The sequence below is a fragment of the Leptosomus discolor genome, chromosome 13 (assembly GCF_034619465.1).
Source record: "Leptosomus discolor isolate bLepDis1 chromosome 13, bLepDis1.hap2, whole genome shotgun sequence".
Classification (NCBI taxonomy): Eukaryota; Metazoa; Chordata; class Aves; order Leptosomiformes; family Leptosomidae; genus Leptosomus; species Leptosomus discolor.
The window spans coordinates 16,001,847-16,029,439 of record NC_141403.1 but is presented as its reverse complement, the minus strand read 5'-3'; the positions used below and the strand labels follow the sequence as shown (position 1 = coordinate 16,029,439).

The following is a 27,593-nucleotide window of genomic DNA, read 5'->3' as shown; positions in this document are numbered from 1 at the left end:
TTATTTATTTTATTTTATTGACAAAAGCGGAGGGGTGCCAAAGCAAAAAATATAATGGCAATGGATTTCACGTTAGAAATATTTAAGACATTCAGACTGGAAATCCGAGGGGATTTGGAAAGCCTTATGAATGACTGAAATGAGGATTAAATGTAGACACAGTGTTTTCATGGATAACAAAACAAGCATGAACTTGCAAATGCTGCAGTTTTAGCTTGACTTTAGAGTAGTATTTTGATGGAGGCTTTGTTACTGAATGTGTCTTTAATTACTTTTTTTCTCTTCATTGTTCCTATTTCAGATGATCATTCTCGAGTGAGATTGCAGCCTATTGAAGGAGAAACAAGTTCCGATTACATCAATGGAAATTATATTGATGTGCGTATACTGACATAGTCAACAAACTTATCATTGTGTTCAGTCACAGAGGGAGCTCTTATTATTCTCATATTATTCATAATTTGTAATAGATATCACAGCTAATATCAGCTGCTAAACATTGTTGAAAAGTACTATCTTTGGAAGCTAGGTGTACTCTAAAGGAAAAAAAAAAAGCCTCAAAGGGTTTGACAATAAGCAAATGAAAGGAATCGTTTCCTCCGACTGCCACTAGACTGAAACCTTGCCAGCAACACTGTATGGCTACTTTGCCTGCTGGTGCTTATATGGGCTAACAAAATGTTATTTTCACTTTCTGTCAACAGCTTGGCATCATTCCACATTTAAAAGAAAGCTGTTTGCATATTAATGTGACAAAACTCTGTAATGCCTAATGCAGAGATTTGCAATCTCTTGTCATCTCTGCACTTTTAAGTCGCCTTCAAAGTATATTCTGCAGCTGTTAACCAGTACTTCTAATGCAAGCAAGACATTTCATTAAATATGTAGGCTGTTTAATTATTGAAGGTGGCTTCTTTGTTCATTCTGCATCATGTTAACTTAATGTTTTACATTAGAATAAATTCTTTAAGAGACAAGGTGGTTTTGGTTGAAAGAATGAACTCAAAAGTAGAATTGAAAATCGTTAGAAAGTCAATACTATCTAAAGCCAGAAATCTATGGATAGCAAAGATAAAAATTTTATTGTTTACATGGAGTGTTAGATGTTAAGCTCAGTAAAACAAGAGTTGCTTCGTAGGAAACTGTGTCTGCTAAAGATCTCTTGTTCAGCAGTGGCGTCTTTGAAAAATGGTGTCATAGTTTGCAGTTCAGATTTAATCACTGGTATGAAACAGGAGTGTAACATGTTTTTCTCAGAGTATGGAGGAACTAGAGCTATACAAGAAAAGTAGGTACTTCAGTTGTAACAATCTGAAGTCTGAAGTTGTACTTTCTGAAGATACCTCCTTCTATTGGTGTTTATTAGCATGCTCAAGAGCCATTAAGTTAAGCTTAGGTTTCTGCTCAGTCCCTTGCTGTTTGGAAGAATAGCACAGTCACCAAGGATTAAAGGCGCATATGGAAATATATTTAGTTAGATATCTTACTAAACTCTGAAGGGAGCAATCTGTCATGAAAGGAAGGAGAGCATTCACATTGGAGACCTGGATTTGAATTCACTTTCACACTTTTCTTCAACATTCAGAATTGTTCTCATTTTAGGCTACTAGTCTGTTGTCATGTCAGATTTTGATTTGAGTCTAAAATATTAAAAGATGTGAAGAATTAGGATTTGGACCGTACAGTCTCATTTAAAATGTGGTAAGATAGCTGCATAGCAACCTTTTTTTGCTTATGGAAGTACAAGAGGATGGACAGAATGTGACCCTAAGTGAAACAATAGGTTAGAACCAAAAAATTCTCTCCCTCATCCTCAGCAGATGGCTTCATTACAAAGCTTGGAGGACTGCAGCCATCTTCCAAAGAGAATTCTACCATAAAACACGGCATTTTTTGCCTATAACCTTGTTGGTCAGGTTTCCGTTAGAAATGCTTGTTATTCTACTGCAGAAGCAGCTGCAATTTTACTCTTTTGTGTGGTTATTTGTACAGTTGTCATGTTGTCAGAATAAAGATGTTAATAAGGGAATGGCACCGTCAGAGACACTATGAGATTTTCTTGGGTAAAAGAGTGAGGGGCAATGGTTATGCTGTATTTTTTCCCATGCGTTTTTCCACTGGGAAATTGAATTGTTTGATCCCAGCCACTAGGGGTATTAGACAGCACTCAGCAGAAAAAATCAACTCTGTAGCTATCCGAACACTTCAAGTTCATAGACTTCCAAATTTTACTTCAATGACAGGTAAAGGAATCAATTCTCTAATTCATCTTATTCTTTCTGTAATATTCAAGGTATCTTCAGTTGTTTTGTGGCTTTCCCACCTTCCATCACTACAATGCCCCTTGTTCTTTTACAAAGAAATTGCAATGGCATGTAAGCTATAGCTTTAAATTCTTCCTGTTGATGACTGACAACACATCATAATCATTATTAAAAGATTAACACTGGTATAACTGAATTTATCAACACACTAGTGCATGATCTAAACCTTGAGTGACACTCCCATCACATCAGAAACTCAAATACTATAAAAATGGTGTTGTTCCCTATCGGCAAGCTATCAAACGTCGCAAAGAATCCATAGAGTATTAGTCTTTATTGCAGAGTCATCTTGTGATTAAGTTGTGCTTGTCATTAGAGAAACATAGAATTGTTTTGTGTTCTTCCTATTTAGATGTGAACAAGTGTATTCATACCAAACCATTTAGTCAAAGAATTTACCTGCCTTTTTACTGTTCAGAAATAAAACATAAACAAATCACAGTGGACAGAGCATCCCCCCACCCTTCCCCAGGCTGAATGCAAATCTAGCATTCTCTAGCTGTTAAAAGAAGGGCTAGGCTTTGCACTCAATAGCAGTAGCTTGGAGGTATATCTCAGCCTCCATGAGCATCCGATGCCATTAGCTGCAAGTGCTGGAGAGGATTTCATGCTGTTCATTTTCAGCAGAGCCAACAAGGGACTGAAAGAACATATTACTTCTGTCCCCTGATGTACAAGGCTGCAATTTAAGTATCTTGCAGAAAACTCATTTGCTTCTTGTTCCCCTTCTCCCTTGCCCTTCCCCTGCTGGAAGGAACTTCCATCCAATAAGTTATCTGTATTGTTGTGATTTTTACTGAATACTGCTGCAAATGAAGTTTTGCTTGTAACATAGATGAGGTGCATATTGCTTATATTTTCTTTTCAATTTGTTTTAGGGTTATCATAGACCAAATCACTACATTGCTACACAAGGTAAGTTTATCACACTTTCTTTCTGGTTATGTGAGGCTAAAAAGTTTTGGTACTTGGATTACAGTTTATACTCTCTAATACGCATTCCTGCCGCAGTCAATATCCAGGTCAAGGTAGGCTTAATCACTTAGGTAGAAGCAGGTGAACTGAGTTGTTACCTAATTTTCAGGCATGTCAAGTAAGCAGTCTTTCACCTTTGTGTTAAAGTAGGTTTAGAGTAGAAAAGCAAAATACATCCTTTTTGGCAGAGGTTACTCAACATGTTGTTACTCATGAAAAGAAGAAATAAGTCATGGTAGAAATATTGAGTAAACTTTTCAGAGAGACAACAATATAATGAAAATATATATTCTCTTAATTGTTCAGTGATAACTAGGCTCCAGGTCCTTAAAATACAAAACACTTCAGTTAGTTAGCAAGTTTTAGTAGAGGACCCAAAGACATATTAAACTTACAGTGGGGTTCTTCAAGGGTATCTAGAGAGACAATTTTACAGGCCATCATTTAAAAGCTTGCTTGTGAACAGGAAACCTATTTCTTTGTCAACACGCCAATTCATTTTCCGTTTGTACTTGTCGGCAAAAACATAATTTGCCCGTCCTGATGCAGTTCTTTTTTATTTTTTGTTCAAGTTCAGAGCTGGAACAGGTGGGAAAGATGAGTCCTCTGTGACTGCTTAATCATAATATTGAACAATATGCCAATATCCTGGCTATGCTTGGATTGCATACATGTGAAAATTTGATTGCTCCTCCACTGCTTGGAGGAAGGAAATCTTCTCTGTAGCAGGTATTCTGTGACAGAGCTCCCTGCATTTGCCTGTGGATCTGAAGAAGCTGAGCTACACCCACATATGTTGTTTCAGCACATGCCCAACCTTTTAAGAGAGCCAACTGGAGTACTGAGTGTAATATACTCAGGATAATCTTACCATGTGTTGGATTTAGAGGTCATACATACTTTTTAGTGACTTTTTATCAAAGCAGAGAAAATATTGGTCACGTCAAATAAGAGCTTTTCCTGTGATTTCAGTTGTCCCATAAGTAACCCAGAGCCTGCAGCTTCCAGTCCCCACTTCTAGCAGTGGGAGGCTTCATCTCTCTGCCTTTCTGTACTTTGGCTCTGGACAGTCCCACATGAGGTGCTACTTTCTGTCAGATGACAACGGGGCAGGACACAGGCCATATTTCTAGAACAGCCTCACTACTGTCAGTATTACACTTTTAGACAGGGATTAGAATTTCTGATCTTAGAATATGAGCCATTTAAATGTGCTGCTTCCACTTCTGCTACCCACCCACCACATTCCTCAGTCCATAGCCTTTCTACAGATGAGCAAGGCAGGAAAACTAGGGCAAAAATGCAGCTTAATTCCCTTTGAGCTTTTAAACCCTTCTCTTCTAAGAAGAAATGGATTGTTCTATTTAACCTTTAGCTAATGATGCTGTTGTTTTTCACCTTTAATTGAATCCTAAAATAGAAAGGTACACAGTTGGCATTTTACTTGCAGTTTGTAATACAGTTGTTTTCACCAGGAGGTTCACTAGAAGATCTCCTGACAGCTTTCTGCTAGACATATGAGATCCCTATGTGAACCAAGCTTAAACGTGGCTTTGTCACTCATCATAATACTTAGAATAGTAAATACCAAGCTGGAGGTTTTTGTACTTTTAAAGCCAAGTGTGTAATAATGCATGAATACTGTACTGAAAGTCTATGTACTAGATCCACCAGCAAGTCCCAACAGTTTCTTTACCACACTTTTTTCCTGATATGGCGTCAAGAAGGAGAATAAAAGGAGCAGAAACAAGTCTTCTTCCAAGTTGTGAGGGATATATGATAGTTTCAGCTGTCATTCTGGCTGTGAGATTTTTTCTGGATTACATCTTTAACGTCTTATTTTTTAAGGCCAGTCGGGAAGCAGATTTGTATCTCCATTTTGGAGGAACAGAGAGCATTGATCTCAAGAGGTTTATGTATTCTCTCTGTCTCTGTCCTTGGCCTTATGAAGAATCATGAGAAACCTTCTTTTCCTTCCTCTGTCTCAGGTTTCCCTTCTGCAGAATAGGGTTAAAAATACTCACCTGCTTTTTATTGTTCTCTGCAATGTCCTGATAGATGCCACTGTGTAAAGGCTAATTAGCGTTATTCTCCAGCTTCCCAGCTTCCTGACAAAGCCTTTGCACAATAGTAACACTATCAGTGAGACACAGTCTCTGTCTTTTGCAAAGGTGATGGGGTAGCTGGGAATAATCTCTAAAACTCCTTTAAGGCTCTGTATTAACTGTGAAAGACATTTGTTTCACATGTCAAACATGAATGTCTTCCTTACAGGTAAGCCTGTCCTGAGCTATGGCTTGCAGTATAGCCAACGATGTTCATGCTCAGTTTTCGTATAGATATGTATAAACACATCAGTGCAGCACGATGGTTAAGCTGCAGGTTTAATTCCCTTGATGACTACTTTACATCAGTCTTTAAATAACTTCTCCCATTCTCCCCTTTCTTCTCCACCACAACTTTCACAGGTGCACATGCCTATTGTTCTTTGAAGGAAAATATCATTACATGAGTCAGTTTTAAATCTCTGAGGCGTTAGAATGATTGATATTTAATTTTCCTATGTTCTTCTTAAGCTGCATTCAACATATCAAGTGTTAATGAGCAAATATAATTGTTTGAAGTGAAGAAGTGGCAAATTTAATCAGTTTGTAATAGACTACCAATCTGCTTTTAACAGAGCTGGGAGTTGCATAATCACCTGTTTATTAAAGTGTTACTGTCTTCCATACTAACCCGAGTTTGACATGCAGGGGTATCTTTCCACCTTGGTGCTCATAGCATCTTGCTGCTAATTTGAATTAGGGGGAGAAACATTTTTTAAAAGACTCACCTAATGGAGGCTTTCTCCACTAATATTCAAAAAAAAGGTCTTACTTCCATTTTAAGAGAAACACATTCAGAGTGTGCAATATCCATTATAAAATTAACATCAATTTTCCTTTATGTGAGAAGTATAATGTGAGTGGTAGACTGAATTTACAGCTAATAAAGACTTTTGGTGATCTGCTGTAATTGGCATTAACAGATGGGATCCACACCTGAGCCACCATGATTAAAAAGAATCCCTCGTCACAAGCTGGCATATTGGGTCATGCAGAATCAGCAAGCTGGTGCAATTTAAAACTTGCTGTTTCATTTTATGTATCACTTGTTCCCATGGATATAATTCTTTGAATATATATTTTTTTTGGCAAAATATCGAGCTCTTGTATGATCTGTTCAATTTACTGGCAGCTAGAGGTTTTTTCCAGGAGTTAGGTAATCAATGAATTTTAACCAGGTCCTTTAGTGAGAGCATTAGGTTGAATATCTGTATGGTACTTATTCTCACACACGCTGCTGGATGTTCTTACTGTTGAATGACTGTTGTTGATCTTGCATGTCTCGCACTGATTACTAAGCAGGAAAAATTAAGCTTTTTTGTATTTACTTGTTCTGTCCCCCCTGAAGTTCATGTAGTTAACTGAGCTATGACTTCGCTTCTTTTAGCAAGTCTCTATCAAATGTTTTGTAATGCTTCCTCCACCACTGCACCAGCAACTGTGAATTATGAGTGACAAATGAATGTTAATATAGTTCTACAGCATCGCTCATTGCTGTTTCCACCAGGGCTGGTTTTCAAGCAAATCAATCATGTGTGAAACAGCAGATACTCAGGTGCAAGCTGCATGTCTTTATATATAAAGTACATTCATTTGTGAATCTCAGAATTTTGAATATTCCTCATAGTTCAGATTGTCTCTGCTTGCTGCAACATGCAGAGGAACCAGATCTAAGATGTTTTGAGGAAGTACTTTAGATCATGTCTTAATGACTGTAAAAAGTCATTACTCTTGAAAAATAAAGCAGCTTTAGATATAATAACCCAGGGTAGCCTTTCAACCTCTTTTTTTGTCTGTATCAAATCTCAAGGCAGATGCTAAACTGCTTCACTTTGAATGTTGTTGATTATGGAGGCAAACATCAAGTCAAGTTCCAGCTAGGAGGATTTTTTAGAGTTACAAACTTCTGAAAATAAATATTTACGATGGAAATGTTTACAGTCTTCACTATAGCAGCATAAACTTGCCAGTGTAATAACCCCTTTCGTATTCCTTCTCTTTTCTGCAAAATATGTGTCTTTCTTCCACGTATAACTGTGTATATCGAGTGAACATTTTAATAAGGGTTTTCCAAAACAAAAATACGTTTTCTTTCAAACTGAAAGTTCCCTTTCAGGCATCTGAAGCAAAAATGTTGCTTTGAATAATAATACGCTTAACTTCCTTAGCATGTTTTTTGGTTTTATGTTGCAAAAAGTTGTCACAACTACAACAGCATGGAAGGGCCACACTTCTCTTTACAAAGAAACTTTTGCTGCCATGGTTTTAGCCTCCAGATCAAAATTAACATTTTAAATTCCTTCAGGGAGAATTTGAAAATGACAAAGCAAGATAGTTCTACACAATTTTTCAGTTTTATATGCACTGTCATTTTTGCAGGAGGTAAGGTAGTCAGGCTGATATCCTGATGTATATACAAAGTGATTGAATTCTATACACCTGTATTAATCTTGAAGATTCAACTGTGCTTCATGCTGTTGTTTACTATTTAATCATCAAAACGTTAGAAAGGTGGTTGAAGCCATCTGTCTTCAGTGAAGGAGGTAAACCCATTCTTAAGCGCTGCGTTGAATAAGCATGAAACGTGTCCTTCACCTGTTTTGCAATAGTGGTGACTAATGGCAAAGAAGTTACTTTTTTCCCACACCCAAATGCATACAGAAGTGATAGACCCTTTACATATGGAAGTGATATCTCCAGGTTATATTGTGAAGCCATATGGCAAATTCACCAGAGCTCTCTTGCTACCATTTCCAGCTGAAGGCTGATGGTGATAATTTCAACATTTGAGCATCTTTTAAAAGTGGTGCTTTTACTAGTGTTGAAGACAAAAAAGAGACAGTGTGTAGTAAAAACTGGTAACTATCAAAGTCAACACTTTTTGACAGTTGCCACGTTATGGTACATGAGAATACGAGAGTTTCTCTCTGCCTGTTTATAATAGGAGATTTTAGTGATAACTGCGTTAGAACAGTTATCTTTCACCATTTTCATGATTCCTCTATTTTTCTGTGTTTGTCTTAATCAGCTGTGTGGTACATTTGTCTATACAGGGAATGAGATGTCCATGTTGCTTTCCATTCAGTGTAGAAGGCTGTAAATGCAGAACTAGTGGAGTTTTCTCATGGATACGAAGTTGGCTTAGGCTCTGTTGCAGTGTGTTAGTCCTCTGAATCTTTGTGCGTAGACCAAGGGAAACAGGAGCATGTTGGAAAACTGCTGATAGATGCATTACTAGGTAAAGTCACTTATATTCTTCTTCACATATGTGTGGCTACATTTTCCATACGGAGGAAGAGAGAGCAATCCTTCTATCCTCTCCCCCGCAAAGACTGAGCAGCGGGAAATCAGACATAAAGGTCTTCAGAGCATATATAGATGTCTCACAGACAAGATATTGGTTTGATTTCTCTGTTGTCAAGTCAGTATAGAATAGCTACAATAGACTTTTCCATATCAGAATTAAGAAGTAAGAGAAATGAGAGACGCTGGTAATTAAGTAGACAGGTGAATCAGACAAAAGGGAATGTTTCAAGATTGTATTCTAGAAAATAGAAGATAGTGTGAAAAGTAATGTATTTGTCCTCTTTTTAAAAACATGACTCTAAAATATGTCCTGCAAACAAGGAAGTTATCTTCCTGAAACTCAGTTTCCTGAGCAAACTGTCCTTGTGAACCAAACACTTTCAGAAAAGAACATTATGGAGGTGGCCGTGTATTAGTGTATTTACTGCTCAGACTCCTAATGACCTAGAGTGTGCACTAGACTCCATTTTTTGTCCAAGAAAAATGTATACAACATCAACACTACAAATGTACCTCACATGTCTGCATTTTTAGAGGGTGCAAATTATGAAAAGCTGATGTTTGATGATAGGGTTTCCATCCTCGATAAAGAATCAACCATAAATTGGACTTGATGGGGAAGGTACCTGGCACTCTTGACAGAGTAGTACTGTTACCATGCCTGTCAGTCAGTGAAGCCTAATGCTAAAGCAGAAGGAGCAGAGAAACCCAGTTTGTCAGGAAAATCATGTAGTCAAAGCATCTTTTTTTCTGTGAAGTCTGTTTTCCAGCTGGTCTTCAGCAGCCTGGAGGAGGCTTGGCAGCAGGTATAAGAAGGCTTTTCCTCTTCTCATTTGCTGGGAAAAAAAAAAAAAAAAAAAAAAGTGTAGCAAATTTACAAATAGAATGTATTTCAGAAACTAATGTATCAAGAAACAAATAAGGCAGGTTTGTTTTGTCTTGTCACCATATCAGAATCTGTGAAACCTGTCATCTTTTCTCTGTTCTAGATCCTTTGGTGGCAACTGAAATCTCTGTATTGATATGGCCACCAATGCACATGACAGTCTGGGTGATTTTGAAGCACTGCCTTTGAAAAAAAAAAGATACAGGCTTACTGGATTAATTTCTTTTCCTATCCATCTGTATTCTTCCGTGCAGTTGCATATTCAGTTGTAGACTTTGTGGAGATTCCCTCTGCTGCTGCTAAATCTCATTCTGTTGCAAGCATGCTCACGTTACTGTGTCTGTACTAAGCACAAATACACTCCGCATGTTAGAATGCCTTTCCTTGTTTACAGTCTACATCAAATACTGCAGTCTCCCATAAAATATAATAAAAAATAGAATTAAAAGGTTAGCATTGTCCTTTCCTGCTTGAAGTGGTGAAAATAACCAATGTGGTCCCAAAAATAACAATAAATAATAGTGCTGAGAGAATTTGTTGTCACACAGATTTAATTTTTACCATAATTAACTTGAAGTTAAAAGGAAAAATATCCAATACACATTTAGTTGTTAATGACCTTCATATATACCTTGATCTGACTTATATTTGTTCGATTCTCACTATTTCTGTGACTGAAGAAATGAATGTACCAAAGTTCTCCAGCCTTAAATAGGAAAATATATTCTGAGTGATATATCTCACTCATGAGATACCTACCAGGATAATAAATTATAACAGATTTGGTTTTTCTAGTATTTTTACTTATGCTTTAATGTAGACTAAATTATTTTGTTTGTTCATCTGGGTAAAGTGTTCATGTTAATGCACTTAAACTCCCAGCACGAGTTTAAAAAATACAGAATCTGAATATCTTACTCACAGGGATGAGCAACATTCCTTCACAATAAGGTCCTTGGGGAAAAATAAAAGAAACAAGTAGCCAAAATGAACTCATATTTTTGAGCTAGAGAATAGTGATGATTTTATTACATCCTGATACTTACGACTGACTCAACATGAAAATAGAAAGTGAAATGGGAAAGACTAATTAGGTTCTTTTGTCCATTCCCAAAGGAACCTTCTACTGAAAGGGATAAAATTATCTTAAACTTCTCATCCATCATCAAAATTGATTCTGCATTACAAGTTGGTATGAAGAACCCAGTCCAACAAGTCAATTACCTAAGATTTTTGAGTTGGAAATGTTACAGGCAAATGGTTTTTACAAAATAAATTCCCTATTTGTTAGTCTTCCCAAGCTCAGATGGGCTATTTAGAATGAGTGATTATTAGGTATTCATATTTCCATGGTGCAAATCATCCTTCTTGAGAAGAACACACAAATTAGAAAGTAAAACGGCTTTCTTACTGGAAAGTGTTGATTCGCCTAAACTGAAACTTTCTGTTCCTGTTCCGACTGCTTTCACAAAGACAGTTCAGGTTCAAACCGTTGGCTCAAGGCTCCTGGAATCTGTCTCTCACATCCTTCAGTCAGGGCTGTGGCCTCAGATGGAGAGCAAATACTTCATTTTGCCATTTGATATGAATCAATGTGGACCTGTATCTCAGTTTCCCAGATGAGTCACCTGTCGTTCTCCTGACATGCTTGACTGTAATTAAACAATTAAATGTCTGTAGGGCATGGCGACAAAGAGAGTCCCTGTGCGAGAGAGAGACCTACTCTGTTTCTCTGTACCCAGTATACTCTGCTGGAAAATACGTCAAAGCCTCTAGTTACAGTTACTCAAAGTATTCCTGTTTCGTAGCAGAAGAAACTGAGACACACTCCCTGCGAGCCATTGCCTAGCAGTGCTCTCTTAAAAGCTGTGCAAGGTAAAGATTCAAGACTCTGGCCTTATTCAGGTATCCCACATAACCCTCACTAGAGGATCCCTAACCTCCTGGGAGTGCTACATGTAACGCAAAATTTGGAAGATTCTGGATTTATCCAGTGTGAGGAAATGAGGAACAGACTATTTAACATCCCTGCTGTGTGGCAAACAAATTGTATGAAAGAAAGAGTTCTTCAATTATACTGGATGAACTACATTAAACTACAATTACATTGTTTTGCTGGGTTTTTTCATTTCCTGGAGTTAAGATCAGAAAAAACAGCTTTCTTGAATGGCCTAATGTTATGTACATGGCCAGTAGTACACAGCTTTTATTGCAGTCAGCTTTGCCTAATCTCAGGCTAACTGGATAAATCTGGAGCATTTCTCTTGCTGCTAGTTCCTCTGTTCCCAGTCTGGAGTACTTCTGTGAGTAGTCAAAAGGTGTTAAGGGAATGTGCTATTTATTCTTTAGGAAACCATATGACATTTTCATTTTATTTTGTTGATACAGAGCAAACTGAGCTAGTATTAGAAATTTAGCTGTGGAGAAATGTCAATCAATAAGGGTGTAACACTTTATTAGATGGAAAGTTAACTGGTAGCCTTAGCCTGTAGTGTTATAAAAATGTCTTAAATAGCTCCTGCCAAGAGTGCAGAAGTAAAGTCTCGTCTCAGACTTAAAAATGTATTTAAGTGCAGCAACAACTTGTTTCTGAACATGGTGGAAATCCTTATGTGGAGCACAGGCAGGTAAGATTATTCAGAAATGGCTAGGGAGCAGGTTGTGGCTGCCATGTATTATACCAAGCCTGTTCAGTTCATTTGAACCCTGCTTTGCTTCCCGTTGTCTCTCAAGGAATGTTTGGATTGTGACTGTGAGAGGCATGAACACCTTTTGTGTATTCATGGGCATCTCATATGTAATGCAGTTCTCATTACGGTGGAGCTCCAGTCCCGAACTGGGATTTCTAGATAGTACCATAATGCAGACAAAATAATGCATAGAGATGTGTGCTCTTCCAGCCTAGTTATAGAAAATACCGTATGATATTCCAGAGAGCAAGTACCACATCCCTGTAAAACTTACTGACTACCCACAGATTCACTATAGAATAGGATCAGTGGAAATGCCAGCAAGAGAAATGATCCAGCTGTAGCCAACAGGTGAGGTATATGTGTATATACACACACTTATAAAGTATATATTTTCAAACTGATTATCTAGTTTTGTGAAATGAGCAACTTCAAAGAAAAAATTCTCTGGAATAATCAGTTTTGTCATTACTCAAAGGATATATTTTTAAGCATCTCTATATTAAACTGGGAATTTAGAACAGAGGGGTTTTTTTATTTTAGCTAGCTGTGAGACGCTTGTGCATATTTCATAAAACAATAGGACTGTGGCTCATTGCTGCTGCACATTGTAAACAGCATGGCATAGGCCAAACATTTTTATGTTCTTTTTACATTTGGAAAGAGATGGAGAATTTGCAGGTCAATCTCCTTCTTTCCTTCATCCTGTGAAAGGTCTAGTGCTGACTCCTCTAAATATAGGAGGAGGTAGTATAGAAAGCCAGCCAAAGCACTGGTCAGTCTCATGGGAGCTACAGCTAAAACTTCTACACGCACCTCAGTCACTTAGTAATCTAAGCCTTGTTGAAAGCTAATGGGACTTGAAAGCACTTTGAAAATTTCATTTTGTGAAAGCCAATTTTCACATATAGTAATGTGCAGGCAGCAGGGCTTGCTGACTGGCTAGCTTGAAGCAGGTAGGATTTAGTTTGTGCTTGAAAATCAGCAAATTGCTATTCACTGTGCTGTCCCTTGGCTGCTAATGAGAGAAGGCTGTGTTTTTCCAGAGCAAAGGATACAGTAGAAAGCCACTATGTGCCAGTAGCTGCACTGGGCAGGATTTGTCCCAGTAAAGCATTTCAGCTTGCTTTATAAGCACCATTTTCCTGAAATGTCAAGCTAACAAGATTCAGTCAGATCTATTTCTTATTGACAATCCATCTAAGGTGAGGAAATAATGAAAAACACATTTTAAATTCATAGCTCAGTCCTGATTAACCCACTTGAGTGTAGCTGAGGGGACTTACTGTGGAATAGTGTTGCTGCATACTGTTTTCTTTTTTTTGCATTGTAAGGTGGTATTGACGCAGTAGACCAAAAAAAAAGAAATGGTGAACTGGCTACAGCAAAAACATAGATTCTGCATATATTGATATGCATGGTATAGTCTGAAGCCTGGGTTAAAACCAGTCTTAGGAGAAACTGAATGGTTTTTTTATTTGTTTGTGAATTAAGTTCTGGTAGAATTCTTGCTTACAAAATGATGTGCTTTCTTACCTCACTACGACTTAATTACTGCCTCTGCAAACAAGTGACTCCTCTCTGTGCCATCTCTGTATATACTGCCATGGTGGAATCAGTTAAATTAAAGTTTAAAACTGAAGGGGAGGGTTTTTTCCATACCTCATGTAAGGGTAGACATAGCTTCAGGCTTCCTTGCTTGGGCTGCCTGCTGGTACTGACAGGGAAGCAACCTAATTGGAAGCTCATCCACAGCTTTGTTTATTTGTAATTTGTTGTTGTGTTGATCTGCTGGAGGGCAGGAAGGCTCTGCAGAGGGATCTACACAGGCTGGATCGATGGGGCAAGGCCAGTTGCATGAGGTTCAACAAGGCCAAGTGCCAGGTCCTGCCCTTGGGTCACACCAACCCCAGCAGCGCTGCAGGCTGGGAGAGGAGCGGCTGGAAAGCTGCCTGGCAGAAAAGGACCTGGGGGTGCTGGTCGACAGCCGGCTGAACGTGAGCCAGCAGTGTGCCCAGGTGGCCAAGAAGGCCAACAGCATCCTGGCCTGTATCAGCCATGGTGTGGCCAGCAGGAGCAGGGAGGTGATCGTGCCCCTGTACTCAGTCCTGGTGAGGCTGCCCCTCAAATGGTGGGTGCAGTTTTGGGCCCCTCCCTGCAAGACAGACACTGAGGTGCTGGAGCGTGTCCAGAGAAGGACAACGAAGCTGGTGAAGGGTCTGGAGCACAGGTCTGATGAGGAGCGGCTGAGGGAACTGGGGGTGTTCAGCCGGGAGAAGAGGAGGCTGAGGGGAGACATTATCACTCTGTACAGCTGCCCAAGAAGAGGTTGTAGCCAGTTGGGGGTCGGTCTGTTCTCCCAAGTGACAAATGATAGGACAAGAGGAAATTGCCTCAAGTTGCACCAGGGGAGATCTAGATTGGACATTACGAAAAATTTCTTTACCGAAAGGGTTGTTAAAGCATTGGAAGAGGCTTCCCAGGGAAGTGGTGGAGTCACCATCCCTGGAGGTATTTAAAAGACATGTAGATGTGGTGCTTAGGGACATGGTTTAGTGGTGGGCTTGGTAGTGCTAGCTTTATGGTTGGACTCCGTGATCTTAATTGAGGGTCTTGTCCAAGCTAAATGATTCTGTGATTCTGTGATATTTTTTTTTTCCAAGGCAAGAGAGATTTCTGAGAAAGTTTTATCAGGAAAGCCAGCATAGATCTATAATTGCAATATAGCCCTGCTGAAAATTACATAATAATTAATATTTGTATGGCTAAAATTGGAAAGTGCGTTTAAAATGCCTTCACAGCCAACACTGTAAGTCAAATGAAATAAAGTGATAAAAGCAAGAATATGTTTTTTCAGCTCATTACAGGGGTTTTGTTTAATTTCATTGATATTCTTTAGTGCATAAAATGTCTGGGGCTGGGATATGCAGAAGCGACAAATAATAATTAATACTGAAGTATGGCAGCTAGAAACCAGCAATTAATAAATAACACTGAAGCATTTATGGCCAAGTTTTGCTCGTACAAACTTCTGTTGCCTTTTATTGTGCTAATTCTTACAGTGATAGGCCTATAGGAGACTTCAGTAAAAGTGAATAGCTGCATGGCACTGGGATATGTTTTACCCTCGACGCTGCTGTAGTTGCTGGAATAGACTTGGGAGGCCTTCCTAATTAAAGCACTAGAAGCGTCGAGGTTATATGACCTAATTCTTTTTCATCATTATTTTCTTGACAGCTTAAAATACGAAAGGCTGATCTGTATGCATTTGGATAGCTATTGGTGAGTTGTGTGGTCAAGGTACCACTAAATGATATGGGACCAGTTTTATCTCAGACTTAAAAATTATTCGCAGTAATTACAGGCGTATTCATACTGTGCCTGTGAAAACATACTCTTGTATAAGCCTTTAAAGTCAATTGAAGTGTATATGTTATGGTAGAAAGCAAATGTCTAAACCTATTTTGAGGGAAGTTATTACAGAAAGACTGCATGATCACTGCTTAGGGTTTTTTTAAGTTTTTATAGCACAGCTTTGTTCTGGACTTCACTGGCCTCCATGGAGGCGCTAAAAGCTTAAGAACTCCTGGAAAGGTGAATGACAGTTAAATGCATGCTACCATACCTATTCAACAAGCATGTGGTAAAGACTGCTCTTGACAAATGAGATTATCAGCAACTGATCAGATCTTCAAAGTATCTTCCATTCAGAAACCAGCTCATTTGGGGAGGGTGGAGATGAGCCCCATACAGCTGTACCGCTGTGTGGCAGTGGCGATGCAATTGCAAAAAAAAATACTGAACTAGCAGTTTATCTTGCTAGTTGACTAAATCGTAGCAGTTTATCTTGCTAGTTGACTAAATCAGCACAACTGAGATCTGTCATTTTTCTTTATAGTAGGTAGGCTGACTATTTTAGATAGAAAGATCAAGGCATTTTATTTTGGTTTGCTTTATGAAAAAGTGGAACCTAATCTTACAGTCCTTAGTCTACACCTGGTCACACAGAGGTGTCCAGGTTTGCAAAGCTGCTGACCACTGATGAGCTTCCCGTGAGGTAACTGGGAGGCTGACGGAACTGAATACTGATGGAAACCTGATCACATAGTGATGTGCCTGCAAATTCCTGTTGGTAAAATCTTGGGCATGTTGCCTTATTGAGTAGGGAAAAAATGTATTTCAGTTAAGGGAGGTGTTCACTTGCCTGCAGTCAGTGATATTTATAGTTTAAAGTAACATTTGGGGTTGGACTAGATGACCTTTAAAGGTCCCTTCCAACTCAAACTATTCTATGATTTACCTGCAGGTTTTTGCATAACTTTTTCTGAAAGAATGTTTTGTTCTTACCTCTGAATTCTAGCATGGTTGACTGGCAGAGCATTAGAAACCCTGTAATTTTGCTTCCTCCTGTGAAATTCTCTGTAAGTTATCCTGCTAACAGCTAGTTTGTCCCATTTAAGAGGCTCATTAGGAAAAGGAGAATTCTGTAACTTTTTAATCTATCAGCTTATAGTCTTTTCTCCCAGCAATTTTCTTTTTCATATCTGTTTTTGTGCTTTCATGTGTAGTTTGAACAATTTCTGCTACATAATGGGTTTGGGTTTTTTGACAGTGTAGTTGCAAAGGGAATCATTGCTTTTTGGCTTTTTTTTGCCAGGCATCTGTATCTGTCAATAAGAAAACATTTACTGTATCTTGGGTTCATTTTGAAGGGATCATACAGAGTAAAGAATGAGGGCTAAAATGCAGCTCCTCCTATGCAGACATATTAGCTACTTGTCCTTGAGTGGTTAAGTTGTAGGCAGTCACAGTAGCAAGCAGCAAGTTTTGCTTCAGTAAAACGTGAAGACAGTTATCATTGCTACTAGAAACTGCAGTAACCATTAGGTGAGGGGACCATTTTATAACCACCTCCTCACGTGGGGTAGATGCATCTACTCACTGGAAGGAGGTTTATTGCACTCTTTTCAAGATGGAATTTCACCGCTGCAGATATACGTCTTGCATTTTGTCAGTCTGGGGCCTCCATCAACCCATGCTAACGGCTCTCACTGCCCATGCACTGTCCCTGGGGAGCCTTTGGAGCTTAAAGGTATCTGTTCATTTTCTTCACGTTTCTAGCTTTAATATCTGTCATTGAAATTGGTCTCAGGTGGAGCAAGCATTAGCTTGTGGATTTGACATTCTACACTAGAAAAAGGTTTTAGAAGCTATTTGTTTCTTGTTTAAGCTGCTTGCTTATCTAGAACTTGAAAAATGACCCATAGATTTAAAGTCTCATCTGAGTAAGTGCTGGGGACATTTCAGGATTCGGATTTTACTTGTTTCTTTGTGTTTGCTCTCCTTGCTACATCTGGGCACTTTTTCCTGTATTGTGGGCTAGTGTATCACGTTCAAATTGATCATATAGCCCAGTAGCAATACCAGTTGTTGGAACTGTGTCTCACAATAACAGGCAGGAATAGAGGCTTTAGAAAGCTCTGTGTACAGAAGCAGCTTCTGAAGAGTTTAAACCATCCTTCAAAGCTGTGTGATCTTCCATTTCCTAGTATGTCTGCATTCCCAGAGCAGCAACTAACAACTACTGGTAATACGACTAATGGTTGTGATTCATACGTTTCTGTTGTTGAATTTTTTCAATAATGCATTTAATTAGCTTGGGGTTTGGAGGGTTGATTTCTTTTTCTTATTTTCCTTTGCTTTTCATCTTCTGGGTGCAGTAAGTTGTTGATTTCCTTTTTTTCACAGCAGAAATCTTTGATACCAACTACTATATTGTGTAGCTAATGGGGTATGCTGCGGGCTTACTGTTAGGCAGCACAGTACCTTCTCTTCAGACCTTCTCCTCCCGCAAGGGGGCAGCTGCTGAGAGTAACCCTCCTGCCTGTTGTGCACACATCTGTTGAGTCGGTGCTTAGAACAATTATAGGCTCTTTCTCTCCCTACCACGAGTCTCTGGAATGAAATTGTTCAGTTCTTCATGACAATAAATCCTCCAACCCTACCTAGCCCCTAATGCTTTTCAATTCTGGCTGGAGACAAGTAATAATTTATTCATATGTCAGAAAATAATTTGGAAAATGTCAAGAAGAAAAGAAAAATGGGGTAGAAAAGAATTTTATTTCTGACACTGTAAGGCAGGTTTTTGGATAGTTTCTTTCCTTTTAGTGTCCTGAACATGAAAGAGGTTTGGAGGCTACATGTAAGAATTTGAGAGGAAAAGCAAGAAAACACTTGAGAATACTTAAGGAAAGCAGGAAATCCTGTCAAGCACTTCTAATTATGATTGTCTTATCATTTGGATAGTAAGATTGAGAAGAGCGTACTCAGCACTGCGGAATAGGACATTTTTTCTAGAACAACATTTGGAATCAAGCTTGAAAGACTTGTCAGAGCTCAGCTCTTTCTCTGGCCTGAATAATGGTATTACTTTTTCTAAAGATTTATTTTTCTCATAATTTATTATCTTTTTTCTTTATAAAGAATGACAAATTCAAAATCTTTAGGAAGAAATTAGTGTTTAGGATCTCTCACCAGCTATAATTTGTGATTTCAGGATCTTAAATGTAGGATTCCTCAAATCATGAGAGAAATTATACTGTCTGTAGAAAAAAAAAAAGTCAGGAATAAATTGTTGCAGGTTATACCAGAGCTGTCAAAAAGAAGTGACTATTACAAAGTAGGGCCCAACCATCTTGTATCTGTGGTGAATCTGTAGGAAAGAAAACTGAACTGGTATATAAAGAAACTTGCTACATTGATCCTGAGTTTCTCAATGACTCTGACTTCTTGCAAGGGGAAGAGAGGGCTATGTAGACAGAGGATCTTTTCTCACCTTTCCTATAGCTTTGCTGAGAAGATATTCAGATGAACAGTCTTGAAACATCACATAATCCTGTGGTGACAGAATCCAGTGGAACCATTTGGATTTTCTCCGTTAACCAGGTTGAGAATCAGGATTCTTGAAGCAATAGTGTTGTTATTTTTTGTCCTTGATCAAGCTTAAATAATCTTAATAATGTGTCATGAACTTGCAGACTCTTCCCAGGATGCTACTTGGTGGAAAACTGCCTTTCCCTAGCCCTATTTTTACCTACACTCCATCAAAGATGATAGCAATATTAATTTTGCTGAGTATTTGTTTGAGATTTGAGAGGAAGGAAGTAGCTATACAGAGATAGTGTTTTCCCACAGTGAGTAAAATAGTCTCCTTGCTTTTACCAGTAGGAGAGCTTGGCCCAAAACCTTTGTAATGCTATTGTGACTTTAATTGCTCAAAAAGCTATACTGAATCCTATGTTATTAAAACACAAGCAAGCTAAACTTTCACTATAGTGTATATTAATTATCCTACTGTGACATTCAAAATTGCATTTGGACCATGTCTGTATTGCATTTCCGGGATACTTATGTAGAAGTAAAATACTTATTGTAAATTTCCATATGGTCGATAGTGATTTAACTCTTGTCATACTTTGGAATGAAATCTCACAAAAGTATCAACCATTCTATGCTGTAAATGTAAAGAAAAAAGAAAAGGTGTCTGGTTTTGCGGCCATAGCATCAGCTTGAATTTGGTGATTTCAGAAACTGTAGTTTTAGATTCTGCTCTGAGACCTTCTGACATTTCTTGTGTTCTAACAGTTATAGCTTCTTGTTATTTTAAACGGCTTTTTCTCCTGTTATATGAACTACCAAAGCAAGTAAAAGATGAATTGAGTGACTATAGGGAAACCTGTGGAACTGACTATATATGCAGCATTTTTAATAGCAGAGAAAGTAAGGGGGAGAATACATAACTTCTTTAAATGGTCTATGCAAATTATGCATGATAAAATTATCCTTTGAAATTGCTGAAAATTAAAATAAAATTTTTTAAAAATCAAAAGTTTTAGACTATTACTATTGTTTCTCTTAAACTTGAGTTCTAAGTAAGTTGTCATAACTGTGATGTTATTTGCCTAGTGAGTTCATTTTGATTTGCCTATAATGTCATAGAATCACAGAATGGTTTGGGTTGGAAAGGACCTTCAAAGATCATCTAGTCCAACCCGCCTTCCATTATGATATAGTAATAATGTATTACTACATTTTTCACTGGGTACTTTACTTTCAGAGTGAAAATTTTATTTTCAAAGGGAGCTCAAAGTACCGAAGCATGGGCATCAAACTACCCAAATCTGTCAATGTATGGTTTTGTAATGCTTTGAGTGTTGCTTTCTTCACTAGAGGAACATTTAAGCCAATACATTATCCATTCATCCTCCAGTTAGCTCATTTAAGGCACTCCTCTAAATAATCCACTGCAGTGTGGCAGTTCAGTAATGGATTCAGTACGGATGTTAAGTTTATAGTAGCTGATAGTATTTTACATTTGTTTGTTCTTACTGGCTCAGTGATTTTAAAGCAGTGGTTTAAAATTGGGGTGGCACACCGAACGTCGTGGGTAGGACATGTAGGCTAGAAATGGCCAGGGGCAGGCCTACCCAAAGTGGTGTGGTGTTCCCAACATGGTACATTTCGGTAGCGTTTCCTGTGGGCTGGTGCCCAGCTTTAGCATGATGCTAGAGGAGGGCCTGTGTGTTCCTCTACAAAAGCACACAGGTTGTTGGGGAAAGCACTGCAGAGGACATGGCTGCCGTGGCATGCCGGGCTTCTGTACCGCTTTCCCCGCTGTTTTGCAAAGTGATATACTGCAGCAAAAAACTATAACTTCTGTCTCACTTCAGGAAGTACGATTTAGGAGCTGGGGTAATTTGATGGATAGTGTATACTAAGAAAAATATTAGAAACCAGGAAAGGCCACATAGTCCATTGAGGCTCATTTCATTCCAAATACACCTTCCCTAGGTTATCATCCAATTGTTAAGAGAAAGAGTAATGTTATCCATTTTTTATAATTCCACTTCTGGGTATTACAGAGATAAATACCTAAATGCTGGAGAACTAACTTTCTTTCAGAGCACTATTTCAGGGGAAAAATACTTAAATGCAGATAGGTGGCATGACAGAAAAGAAATTGACCCTAAATGAAAAATATGATGATAGTGATATGAATATATGTGTATAGTCACGGTTTCTCAAAGTTCCCCAGAGACAAGCTTCCAGTCATGAGACTTTCAGATAGTAACCTTTCATTTGATTTATTGTTTCAGGACCAATGCAGGAGACAATATATGACTTTTGGAGAATGGTGTGGCATGAAAACACAGCCAGCATAATCATGGTTACTAATCTGGTAGAAGTGGGAAGGGTAAGTGATTTTTGTACTTAAAAAGATGAAAGACTTCCAAGATGTTTGCTTTTGGAAATTAAATAGCAGACCAACAAGATGCTTTTATACTGAGTATAGCACATAAAATATTTATGACTGCCTATGCTAAGAGGTTCATTATCAATTATTTTTAAACATGCCTTGGATGCTTGGCTTTGATAACATTGGCACAATGAAAAAGTAACTGATAAAGACGCGTTCTGCACAGCACAGCCTGCAAAGACTGCCAAAGAAGGAAAGCTTCATATCTTTGTATGTATCTCAGACATACCGTTGCTATTAAGGGAAACCAGGGACTTGGTTACAGAACAAGGTATGGAGTCATCTTTTTTTTTTTTTTTTTTTTTTTTTTAACGAAGACTGAGGGGGAGTAGTTCTGAAACATTTTTCTGGAAAAGTAGTTAAACTGTGAAACTGCACCTTCTTCACAGTATGTTAGTCTAAATCAACCTGGATTGTTTGGATTTTTCTTTCCTATAAGCCTTCCAGACTAAAAGACAAAAAATAAGCTTTACTTCTTTGTATACTAAATTTGTTGACCAGGTCATCTTCAGGAGCTAAGGAGTAAAGGAAAGCTTGAGTTACCTGGTTGATACCGTGTACTTTTCTTTCTTTCCTTGATAACTTCTGAAGTAGGCCTCCTACCCAAGTCATTATGGCTAATTTTGTTTTCAGCAGGTATTGAATGGAAACATTTTCTTTGTTTCTCACAACATCAATAACTGAGACTTAATTTACTGCTTTGTTTATGCACTGGTGTCTTAGTTCTCATCTGGGATGTTTTTTTCAAGAATATTTGCTTGGGAGCTGGGCATATAGCTTTCACTTGGAATGAAAAAAAACCCACTGCTTTTATTGCAACTACTGCAATTATTGTAAATTGAAGTGTTGAAATAAGAACTCAAGTGCACATATCTTGGTGTGAGCCACATGGTTTCAAGACGTGTTTTTAATTTCATGCTGATGGAGTGGCTGATACCCCTCTTCCCTGTGGCATTTGCATGAGGAGAGAGAGCACTGTTTATGTGGTGTGAGCCAAAGTGTCAGATCTTATTTCCTTTTTAGCAAGTCCAGTTTTACACTCTTCTTAGGTCCTTTGTCAACTGTTAATATAAATCCTAACGTTTAGATATCTGTGTGCCCAAGCCTGCCACCAAATCGTGTGCCAGTATTATTTTTAGATTAAAAAAAAAGGTGGGATTTGTGACTGTAATTAACACCTGCTGCACGAACACATGTACAACTAATTGCGGAGACAAAAAGGGATCATGAAGGCCGCTTTAAAAATTCAGTCCCTTGAGTGAGGAAGAATGCAGAAATAGTTGGATGGTCACATATCAATTCAAAACTGATAGATTTATAAGAATAGGAAGCTCTCCAGCAAACCTCTTCGTTAAAGCTTTATACGCATTCGTAAGTACCCAAGCACAACAGCTTAAAAAGGGGGGTTTTCAGGCTATGGATAAACAAGCCTTAGAACAAAAGTAGCATACTGCATGAAACCACATACTGTTTTCCTAAAGTCAGTATTTGAAAGCGTCAATTAGAGTGAACTGTCAGGTATCAGCCAGGGAGACGCTGGTCTTGGTGCCAGTGTTGGCAGCCTCAGCTCACAACATTTAGGTATGCAGCACGTTCCCTTAGCAGCAAGCAACAGTTTGTGCCACCATGGAGATTTCGTCAGGGTGCAAGATTCCTAGTGGGATACAGATCTGTGGCTTTTTTGTCCCTGGCAGTGGTAAAATGACTTTGTTCTCACTTTCTCTGGAGGCCAGCATAGGTGAGATCAGAGAGCATAAATTGAAGTGGGCTTCTAATGGAAATGAGATCGTACGAGCCACAGAGCAATGCAGTCACTCCTCCCTTGGTGCTTCTGTCCCGCTCCCAGAGCTGGAACCATCAGCAACAAGGAGGCATGTTATAAACACACCATCTGTCCTGCAACCCCTAACACAAGCTCTGTGCCACCTTGATTAGTAATGATTTTAATGGACCTTTTGGTAGCATTCCTGCAGGGCAAACCTTGTCACCTTCCCAGCCTTGAGGTTTTCTATTTCAATTACTTTTGCTGGTATAAGATTTGTAGGGGTTTATTATTATTATTTTTTAACCCTCTTGACCCATTGTAAGCCGAGGAGGAAAATTCCTTTGTATTTTCAGGAAAGAGGAATATCTATATAACGTTTGCTACACAGTATATGTCCTTTATGAATTAATCATTGAGGGGGCGTATGTGTATTTGTTTACCAGGACTGGCTGGGTAGTCATTAAATCAGTGCTAGGAACTTGCTTCTTGCCCTGGAGCATTATGCATCAGGACTGTTTTAATTGCGGTTGGAGGAATCACCATGAGGCTGTCCCTAATGCAAGCACCTGCTGCAAATGACTCAGTCCCTGCATTACCCTCCAGCAGGGTCCGGGTACATCTGCCAATATCTGTCATTATCTGAGGCACACTTGTCAAAACCATGCATCCCTTTAAGCTCTTGTGTGTTCCAGCAAGGGACCCTTGTCAGTGTTTCTGGCACCTGCAGACTGCTGTGCACCTGGTATTTAAATGGCACAGAAATGTGTTTTGATTGTTTTCTCTCTTTAATGAACCCACCTGAGGGACATTTAGCTCTTTATCTAGTAGCCTGTTACCCAGTCACTCACATTTACACGGCTTGTGTGGAAATTCAGAACTCACTTGTGCTGTTATACTAATCCATCTGCCAGAAGTCTTATCACAAAATCTGCAGGGCTCCCTAAGGAGACTTTTGTACTGGTAATTTAAGCTAATGATTTCTAAACATATTTAGTCAGTTTTATGAAGACCTCATTAGAATGTGACTGTTTATTAAAAATCTAAATGAGGTCTCACAGTCATTTAGAAAAATCACTGCCGAGTTACATGAACAGTTCTTTGATAACGGATGATGAAGTGGGTTTTAGTTAAGATTGGCATAGGTTGACACAAGAACTTTTCCAAAAAAACTAAGCAAAATAAGCACCCTTTGAAGCAGCCTTGAAAAAAAGGCTCCGTCTTCTTCATGCTGGGGTCAGCAACTTTCCACTCACAATGAAGTTCACAAAAAGGGAATGACAAGTAATTAATGGTATAATATACATACATTTTAATACAAGAATCAGAATTTTCCAGACCACACACTAACAGTTAAAAAGCAAAATCAAGACTCATATAAATATATCAGTGTGACCACGAGCTATTTCAAAATAATATCTTTTGGATTAAATTAATGCGAGAGGCCTCCATGCTCGTGTTTGTAAGTGGCAGAGCAACTGAAGATATTAGTGTAATTTCAGACAACGTATTTTCCTGACAGACAGCATAATCTGGTAGATTATTCTAGAAGAAACAAAACTTTTTATCCCACCAGTGTAGGGGTGATCAGAAAGTAGACACAAGAGAATGTCTTGCACACTCCAAGAGACTGCTCTGGAGTACAGACTCCAAAAGACAAGAGATGGATCCTTCTGTGGAAAGCAATGGGAACTAGATCAAGGTCTTTATGTATTGGCCAAAGTCTCAGGTTGCTTCTTGAAGTGTTTCAATGTTTGCACACATTGAAACATTTCTTTCCCCCTTGAAGAGTTATGTTGGTAAGATTTAGAATATATTCAATTGTGCCATCTAGCTGTCACCTCCATCTTTGCTCTTGTTGGGCTTGTACTAATACTTGGTTGGCAGAATCAAACTTGGCATGTCACATCATTTTTCATTTGTCAGTAGTCACTTTCTCTCCCACTCCTTGTTTTTGCTTGAGGCAGAAGAAATTTAGTAATATCTGATTAATAAATGGTGAAATGCACTGATGAAATTCAGTGGAGGTGGTTGATATATAAATGCACTGCAAGGACTCATGTCTGTCATGCTTTTAATATAACAAAGTATTTACCAAAAAAATCACTAGAAATAATTATAAAAAATAAAACCTCTCCCCAGGAGCATAGTAATTACAGTAATTAGAGTTTCTCAATTATTATCCAGAATTAGAAACAGCCAGTGCTAATAGTGTTAATAAGCACACAAAAGACCCTTTTTTTAAAAGGAGGCAAGGTTGACTACAACAGAATGGATGTGCCACAAACAGAGGAGTGAAGGTCAGCCAGAGACTGGTGAATAGTCCCTATGCCTGCACGCACACCTTAGTACTACCGAAACAACATCTCACTGCCATCTTATCTCTCAGGAGTCTTGTGCTTTCCTGATAGCCATCGCATACTCCTCCTGGGAGACTGTTTCCTTCCCAGGAGCTGGCAGAGCTGTATCTACATAGGGAAAAAGAAAGAACACAGTGGTGGCTTAGCTTTTTGTAAAATCACTGAGTAGTTTGAGTTGGAAGGGACCTTTAAAGGCCATCTAGTCCAACCCCCCTGCAGTGAGCAGGGACACCTTTAGCTGGATCAGGTTGCTCAGAGACCTGTCCAATCTGGCCTGGAATGTTTCCAAGGATGGGGCATCCAGAGCTTCTCAGGGCAACCTGTTCCAGTGTTTCACCATCCTAGTGGTAAAAAATTTCTTCCTTATATCTAGTCTAAATCTACCCTCTTTTAGTTTAAAACCATTACTCCTTGTCCTATTGCAACAGGCCCTGCTAAAAGGATTGCCCCCATCTTTCTTATAGGCCCCCTTTAAGTACTGGAAAACTGCAATAAGGTCTCCCTAGAGCCTTCTCCAGGCTGAACAACCCCAGTTCTCTCAGCTTGTCCTCATAGGAGAGGTGTTCCAGGCCCTGATCATCTCTGTGGCCTCCTCTGGACCTGCTCAAGCAGGTCCACGTCCTTCTTGCACTAAAAGCTGTGCGAAATTTCCAATGGACTTGCCACCTCGTCTTAAAAAGAAATTTTTTGACGCAAAGCTCTTATGAAGCTTGCACTCACGCATTTTACAAGTTTTGAGAATTTTCCATGTGGAAGAACCCTCTAATAAACAAAGGTAAATTCAAATTGTATTTAAGATTCAGATCACCCATTACAGAGATATTGCAGAGATGAAACACAGTAACTCTTTTAACACTTCTCACAAACAGCACATTTGTATTTAGTATAAATGGAAGAACACTCTGTGTAATTGGAACTGCCTCTAAATGTAATCAGCCAAATTACCTACATTGGAATTAGTTCAGGATACTGGCATTAATGCTCCTTAGGAGGTGTGCCAGAGAGTTCGTAAGCATGCTGTTGACTAAGATTTCATTTTAACTTTTCTACTGAAAGAAAGAAACCACATTTTAGAAATGAGAGGGAGAAAGGTTGCTGTATGAAACTCTTCCTTACCTCTAGGTAATTCTAGTCTCAGCTTCTAAAACCTATAAATAGTGTCCTTCCCCATCTAAAGATAATTTTTTTTCTTAATCATGTTTACCCAGAAAACCTAGGACCTATGATTATGATACATATATATTATTATATATACTGTTGTTATACTTTTGGTTTCATTGTAATTCCAGCATCCCTTGCTGGATAGAGTAGAGTTTATACTTTTACAGGGTATCAATGAGAAAAAAAGAAAACAATTGTAATTTAAAACTACTGTTAATCTTTCAAGTCAGTGAGCCCTTCTAGTTGTCAAAACAGATTTCAGCTTTGTAGACTTCTAACCAGAAATAACAAGTTGGCATTACTCTGTTACGCGTAGCAGGGGAGGAGCCCTTAGGGAAAGAATTGGCTGTTGTTCTTCAGGAAAGAGAAGGAAGGGCTCTTTGCAATCATTTAATAAAGATGTCCCCAGATTAACAATGTTAGCATCATCATACAGGACATCAGCCTATTAGCGTTCAGCACTGTCAAATGTCACTCAGAGCAGATGTGGTTTCAGCTTTCAGCATTTTGATGCATTCTCACTTCCAGTAAAAGCTATGTTTCAAAGAATGTTAATCAACAGAGATTAATATCTTAATGCTTGCTAATCCAATTGAGATAATTCACTTTGAGAAACAAATAGAAGAGGTTTAAGGATTCACAAATGCATTGACAAATGCATTTAGGGTTTAAGGATGCGCAAATGCTAGCCCTTATTGGGCTAGCTGC

The 27,593-nt window shown here is 38.6% G+C and overlaps 1 protein-coding gene across 1 annotated transcript in view; it reads left to right on the top strand.

Moving 5' to 3' along the window:
- The window catches only part of PTPRM (protein tyrosine phosphatase receptor type M), a 475,520-nt gene that overhangs the window by 420,869 nt on the left and 27,058 nt on the right, over positions 1–27,593 (top strand). The window contains exons 22-24 of the mRNA XM_086472548.1: positions 302–378; positions 3,203–3,239; positions 21,442–21,539. Coding sequence (XP_086328674.1) covers positions 302–378; positions 3,203–3,239; positions 21,442–21,539 — 212 coding nt within the window. The remainder of the gene's footprint in view (positions 1–301; positions 379–3,202; positions 3,240–21,441; positions 21,540–27,593) is intronic.